The sequence below is a fragment of the Rutilus rutilus genome, assembly GCF_951802725.1.
Source record: "Rutilus rutilus genome assembly, chromosome: 17".
Lineage (NCBI taxonomy): Eukaryota > Metazoa > Chordata > Actinopteri > Cypriniformes > Leuciscidae > Rutilus > Rutilus rutilus.
The window spans coordinates 36,712,148-36,719,647 of record NC_140230.1 but is presented as its reverse complement, the minus strand read 5'-3'; the positions used below and the strand labels follow the sequence as shown (position 1 = coordinate 36,719,647).

The window sequence follows — 7,500 nt, the reverse complement described above, 5'->3', positions numbered from 1 at the left end:
AGGCCCGTAATCTCGAGCCTGAATGAAGCCTTGAAACAAGTACGTGTTTCCCTCATGATCAGCAGAAACCTCGAGGAGAACAACAACACACAGGTGAACATCATGTTCTCAGACGCTCATGTTCTGGAATATTACAGGATCTTGCTCTCTATTGCTCTTTCACTGCACAGTTTAATTAGCCACAGTGTTCAGTGAACTAGCACTACTGTACCGGAGAAGAAATGCTCTTTTACCACTAAATATACAGTAGAGGAGAGCTGGCACAACCAAACACTTTCTGACTTTCTCAGTTTGTGTAAATCCACTATAGTATTAATTTATTCCCTCATTAATTCCACACGTCTAGTACAGTTATGTGGTTTTGTTTCATTAATACAGTGTACACTTTATTCTTGATTCACCCTGAAAGAATGGAAGTGAAATGTGACAACATGCCCCATAGCTGGGGTTCATAATAACATGACCATATGACAGATAAAAAATTTTTTAAAAAAATGAAACAAACTAAACTATTTTGTCAATAAAATACAATTATTAACTTTTTCATATAAAATAATGGCATTTTTTAATAATAAAAAAAACAACAACAAATTTTTGAGTTTGAAAACAAACACACCGCAAAACAGCTATACAGCATAGTTCAAAACATAATCATAATTAATAATTTCTGAACATTGACTCTCAGTCTTTATTCACCTTTTTCTCATGGTTTCTCAATAGAATTCATAAAAGTATAGAATAGAATATTATAATTCTAATAGGGGCTCATTGTAACGCAGTGTGACAACATGCCCCGCCTGAGCAGCTGGTGTTTAAACCCGCCGAGTGTTTCTGCTGTTAGATCAGCATTAAAGAACAGATATAAGATTAAAATAATATCAGATTTGTCTCATTTTAAATAAACACAAAAAAAACTGATGAAAAATTTACTTCAGTTAGAAATCTACTTTTGCAATGGTTAAATAAATGCTCAGTGATATCTCAAAGATGTTTTAATTTTGGTACGTTTTCTCTATATAGTGTTGCTATGGCGACTAGTAAATACACTAGGTTTCGTCATGATGGCGTGTGTGGAAAGTTTTAAAGCATGTGTGTGTTAGTTTGTGCCCCGCTCACACATACTGTATATTCAACCAATATCACCTTGGGTTTGATTAGATTGTTCATGCACTGCTGCCAGAAGCTCTCGGCTGTAGTGGAGTTAGAAAGCGTGAGTGTGACGAGACTTACGAAGCCGTCCATGATCAGGGTCTGCTCAGAGATCTGACTGAAGCTGCTCTTCACCAGAGACCTCATGTGATGCAGACGCAGCGTCAGGCGAGCCGCTCTGCTCTTATACACACCTGTGAGGATGATAAACCATCATTCATATTTATCATATTTACAATAATATAAAATTCAACTGGTATGTGGTTCAGATGATGTATTTCAAGACATCTGTCAGGTTTTTGTCCTTAAAACGCTCCTCTGTGTCTCACGTCTACATTAATCCGGATACATCTGAAAACGGCGTTTTCGTTTAAAAACGCTCTCCGTCCACACTGGCGTTTCCAGGCGTTTCAGTGCGGACGAGAAACTTTTGGAAAACGCTAAACTCACCTCTACTGCGCATGCGTAAAACCTCACAAAAGCTCACTGAGATGATACAGACGGAAAAATAAATAATAAAGTTATCGGTTAATTCTATTTAGCAGAATATCTCAGCATTCACTGATCGTCCAGGTTTCACTCACCATTATGTGTTTGGTCTAAAACGCAATGGCTCTCATGTTTTACCGCAGGACAGCAAATGTGAGTACATTTTCTGTCATCTTTACAGGACTGTGATATGAAGGGTGTGTGAAGTAACATATTTTAGCAACAGTGTGAAAGTGAACAGCACATAACAGTGATATGAAACATGATTATGTGGGTGGTTGCTAGGGCGTTGCTAGGGTGTTCTGGGTGGTTGCTATGGTGTTGCTAGGCAGTTGCTATGGTATTCTGGGTGGATGCTAGGGCGTTGCTAGGCAGTTGCTAGGGTGTTCTGGGTGGTTGCTAGGCAGTTGCTAGGGTGTTCTGGGTGGTTGCTAGGGTATTTTTGGTGGTTACTAGAGCGTTTCTAGACGTTGCTAGGGTGTTCAGGGTGGTTGCTAAGGCATTTTTGGTAGTTGCTATGGTGTTACTAGGTGGTTGGTAGTTGTCAAAGATGGTTACTATGGAGTTTTTATAGAGTTCTTAAAATCTTTAATAACGAGTGCCTTATATTTTGTATCCAGGTATAAACATGAATATCTATTAGTACAATATGAGTCACGTGACTAAACTTACGTCATCGTTTTTAAATACCTCAGTTTTCCCAGTCCACACTACAGCACGAGAACAGCGTTTTCAAATGTATCCACTTTGGAGAGAGTCTTCAGAAAGCTTCAGTGTGGACAGAAGGCAAAACGCAGAGAAAAAGATGCGTTTCCAAACGAAAACGTATGAGTGTGGACTGTGGACAAGGCCTCAGTGTTCGGCAGCAGAGGCTCGGCTAATAGTGAAGCTGTACGTTTCTCTGCTTCAATAACAGTGCCGTCGGTACACTGATACTGAGAAATGTCTTTTCAGCTGCGAAACTATTTTACTGATAAAGTCGAGGGGCAGCGCTGACAATGTTATGCATCAAATCATGATATTAGAGTGATTTCTGAAGGATCATGTGACACTGAAGACTGGAGTAATGATGCTGAAAATTCAGCTTTAATCAAATTACACTTTACTATACACTCACCTAAAGGATTATTAGGAACACCTGTTCAATTTCTCATTAATGCAATTATCTAATCAACCAATCACATGGCAGTTGCTTCAATGCATTTAGGGGTGTGGTCCTGGTCAAGACAATCTCCTGAACTCCAAACTGAATGTCAGAATGGGAAAGAAAGGTGATTTAAGCAATTTTGAGCGTGGCATGGTTGTTGGTGCCAGACGGGCCGGTCTGAGTATTTCACAATCTGCTCAGTTACTGGGATTTTCACACACAACCATTTCTAGGGTTTACAAAGAATGGTGTGAAAAGGGAAAAACATCCAGTATGCGGCAGTCCTGTGGGCGAAAATGCCTTGTTGATGCTAGAGGTCAGAGGAGAATGGGCCGACTGATTCAAGCTGATAGAAGAGCAACTTTGACTGAAATAACCACTCGTTACAACCGAGGTATGCAGCAAAGCATTTGTGAAGCCACAACACGCACAACCTTGAGGCGGATGGGCTACAACAGCAGAAGACCCCACCGGGTACCACTCATCTCCACTACAAATAGGAAAAAGAGGCTACAATTTGCACAAGCTCACCAAAATTGGACAGTTGAAGACTGGAAAAATGTTGCCTGGTCTGATGAGTCTCGATTTCTGTTGAGACATTCAGATGGTAGAGTCAGAATTTGGCGTAAACAGAATGAGAACATGGATCCATCATGCCTTGTTACCACTGTGCAGGCTGGTGGTGGTGGTGTAATGGTGTGGGGGATGTTTTCTTGGCACACTTTAGCCCCCTTAGTGCCAATTGGGCATCGTTTAAATGCCACGGCCTACCTGAGCATTGTTTCTGACCATGTCCATCCCTTTATGACCACCATGTACCCATCCTCTGATGGCTACTTCCAGCAGGATAATGCACCATGTCACAAAGCTCGAATCATTTCAAATTGGTTTCTTGAACATGACGATGAGTTCACTGTACTAAAATGGCCCCCACAGTCACCAGATCTCAACCCAATAGAGCATCTTTGGGATGTGGTGGAACGGGAGCTTCGTGCCCTGGATGTGCATCCCACAAATCTCGATCAGGCTCCAACTGCTCCACATCCATCACACTCAACACTGGTGTACCACAGGGCTGTGTGCTAAGCCCGTTCCTCTACTCCCTCTTCACCTCCGACTGCAAGCCTGTGTACGGATCTAATTCCATCGTCAAGTTTGCGGACGACACTACGGTGATTGGTCTCATCAGCAACAACGATGAGACTGCCTATAGGGAGGAGATCAAGCACCTGGCCACATGGTGCACCGAAAATAACCAGCTCCTCAACACCACCAAAACGAAGGAGCTCATCGTGGACTTCAGGAAAGTGTCAAGAGGCACACACGACACCATCCACATCAATGGAATGGCTGTTGAGCGTGTCTCCAGTTTCAAGTTCCTGGGGACCCACATCTCGGCGGACATGACCTGGACAACCAACACCTCCAGCCTGGTCAAGAAGGCTCACCAGCGCCTCTTCTTCCTGAGGACACTGAGGAAGAATCAGCTTTCCTCCACTATCCTGGTGAACTTCTATCGCTGTGCAATAGAAAGCATCCTGACCAACTGTGCTACAGTGTGGTATGGGAGCTGTTCTGTTGCAGAGCGCAAGGCACTGCAGCGGGTGGTGAAAACCGCCCAGCGCATCACTGGGACTCCACTACCTGCCATCGAGCACATCCAGAGGAAACGCTGTCTGCATCGAGCTCGCAGCATCCTTAAGGACTCCTCTCACCCAGCCCACAGACTGTTTTCTCTCCTGCCTTCCGGCAGGCGTTTCAGGTGCCTCCGGACCAGGACCAGCAGACTAAAGAACAGTTTTTTCCCCAGAGCTGTCTCTTTATTAAACTCTAACCCTCATTGATCCCACTCCCCTTATATACTGATTGACCCTCCTCTCCCTCCTCACACCTGCCTCCATTTTGTTATTTGCAATACTATAATGTTCATTTGCACTGCTGACTGTTATTACAGTAACAACTGTTTACATATGCATCTTGCACTACTACCTTGACTGGAATATGCTCATTTGCACTGCCGACTGTTTATTTACAGTACCGACTGTTATATATACATTGCAATATCGTACCTTAACTGTAATATGCAATTACTTTCCACTGCACTCACTCGGATAGCTTCTGTCCAAACTTTATTTGCACTACTTTAAATCCATTGTTATACTGCTCATTAGCCTAACTTATACATATATCTATTTGTAAAATTCTGTTTATAGTAATATCCATCTGTATATTATGCTCACATTCTGTTTATAGTAACAGCCATCTGTATATATATTCATAGTACATATCTATCTGTAAAATTATGTTTATAGTAACAGCCATCTGTATATTATATTCAGTACATATCTATCTGTAAACATTCTGTTTATAGTAATAGCCATCTGTATATTATTATATTCAGTACATATCTAGCTGTAAATTCTGTTCACAGTAATAGTTATCTGTATATTATATTCATAGGACAATCTATCTGTAAATTTTTGTTTATAATAGTATTCAACTCTATATTTATTCAGTACATATCCATGTTCTGCACTTATGAACCACTGTATATCCTGCACTTGCTGCTATTGCACTTCTGGTTAGACCTAAACTGCATTTCGTTGCCTTGTACCTGTACTTGTGTAATGACAATAAAGTTGAATCTAATCTAATCTAATCTAATCAACTGCAAGATGCTATCCTATCAATATGGGCCAACATTTCTAAAGAATGCTTTCAGCACCTTGTTGAATCAATGCCACATAGAATTAAGGCAGTTCTGAAGGCGAAAGGGGGTCAAACACAGTATTAGTATGGTGTTCCTAATAATCCTTTAGGTGAGTGTATATTCACATACAAAACAGATATTTAAATTATAAAAATATTTCACAATTTTTACTGTATTTCTGTTCAAATAAATGCAGCCTTGATGAGCAGAAGAAACTTTCAGACACATACAAAATAATACTTTTATTTTACTTAACTAAAAGTTAGTTAAAAGTCTATAAATTAAATTACATTTTTTATAAATTTAATGTTTTCATTTTTGTAAAGCACTTTGGGGCATGTCTGTTGTTTGAAAATGTGCTATATAAATAAAGTCACTTGCTGAACTATAAGTTTAATATACTTTACTACATATTCACATACAAAACAGCTGTTTTAAATTGTAAAAATCTTTACTGTATTTTTGATCAGATAAATTAAGTCTTGACACTTCTTAAGTGATTCTGACTGATATTGCAGTAAAAATCAGATTTACTATCCCGTACTTGAGCATACAGTGGCTTCTCCAGTCTTGAGGAGGACGCAAGCACTAAAGGCACATCTCGCACGAACAGTGAGTGATATTTTCCCCACGACTCCGGCCAGGATTTGTTTAACAGGAGAGATTATACATGAGTTAATGACACAAGCTTCTTACCCGACAACAGCAGCTCCGAGTGCCTGTTGGTCAACGTCACATTGACTTTCCCCGAAGTCGCGTTAAAGCTAGTGATTGTCAAAGTCATCGGCTGTTTCACTCCTTTATACTCAAACGAACCTCTCCACGCGTACGAGGGCGCGAACACATCGTCAGGAACTGCAATGAGAACATTTAATGAGACAGATGAGGCTTTAAAGGCGTTTACACGCCGTGTTTCGGCACAGTTAACCCTGTGAACGACCTCTGAGCAGAAACCACACGAGCTCATAACTCTCAAACTGTGACATCAATGCTTAATAAAGCAATATACTGTATATAACACACTCTAAACAGTGTTTCAAGTTGCAAAAGTCCAATAAAATGCCATTTTATATTGTATATATGTTGCCATATTTATGCTATACCGGTTCTCTCCTGTTTAAATGAATACTTAAAAAAATATATACATATATTTCTTGACAACTGTAAGCAGCCTACAGTAAATGAACTAAAGAACTGTAATATAGAAGAATTATTCAGATTAATAACCTGAATAAATAATAATAATGTGTGTGGTGATTAATTTACTATTAATTTACTAATTTAATATAGTGATTAATTTACTAGATTTAATTTACGTATTTAATTATTTTAATTATAATCATGTTTGCTGATTGTTTATCATATTGCTGTTGCTGCCGTTTTATAAAATCAATAATATTTATTTATTTATATGATCAATTTTGTGTATTATATTGCTGTTGCTGCCATTTATTTATTTATAATAATGATCATCTTTATCAAACACTGCTCATCTAATCAATTGTTAATTTTATATCAATTTATAAAAATAAATGAAAGGTACTGTAAGCACTGTAAGCAACTGTTCTTCTGCCAAATGCCCGTCAGTCAAACACACAAAATGATTGACAGGCAGAGAGCGTTTCTGATTGGCTGGTTTTCAGATGGTGAATCAGCACAAGCCACGCCCCTGATATCAGACACTTTATCCATTATTATTCCCAAGCAAATGGCTTACCTTTAAAACCTTCATATTGGTGGAGATAGATGCACATGTGCAAGCAGTGATTATAAAGATTGCATGTGGTGTTTTACAGACTCACCGTTGACTTTGGGACTCGATGTTCCTTGAACAGGCGTTATGACTTTTTCTGATGTTTTCGAGCCAGCTGAAAGACACCAAAACACACATCACTGCACCAACCAAACGGGTCTAAGGAAACACATTTCACACACGACTTCCCACATCGACACCGGACGATGACAAGACAAACAGAAACTAAAGAAAAGTTGCGGGACACAAAGT

General features: G+C 39.6%; 1 protein-coding gene across 1 annotated transcript in view; it reads right to left on the bottom strand.

Moving 5' to 3' along the window:
• Nucleotides 1-7,500, bottom strand: part of csmd3a (CUB and Sushi multiple domains 3a) — a 317,979-nt gene that overhangs the window by 5,596 nt on the left and 304,883 nt on the right. Inside the window, exons 66-69 of the mRNA XM_084386048.1 lie at nucleotides 7,298-7,363; nucleotides 6,192-6,350; nucleotides 1,231-1,343; nucleotides 1-69 (exon numbers count right to left, since the gene is read on the bottom strand). The exon at nucleotides 1-69 is cut by the window's left edge and continues 19 nt beyond it. Coding sequence (XP_084242174.1) covers nucleotides 1-69; nucleotides 1,231-1,343; nucleotides 6,192-6,350; nucleotides 7,298-7,363 — 407 coding nt within the window. The remainder of the gene's footprint in view (nucleotides 70-1,230; nucleotides 1,344-6,191; nucleotides 6,351-7,297; nucleotides 7,364-7,500) is intronic.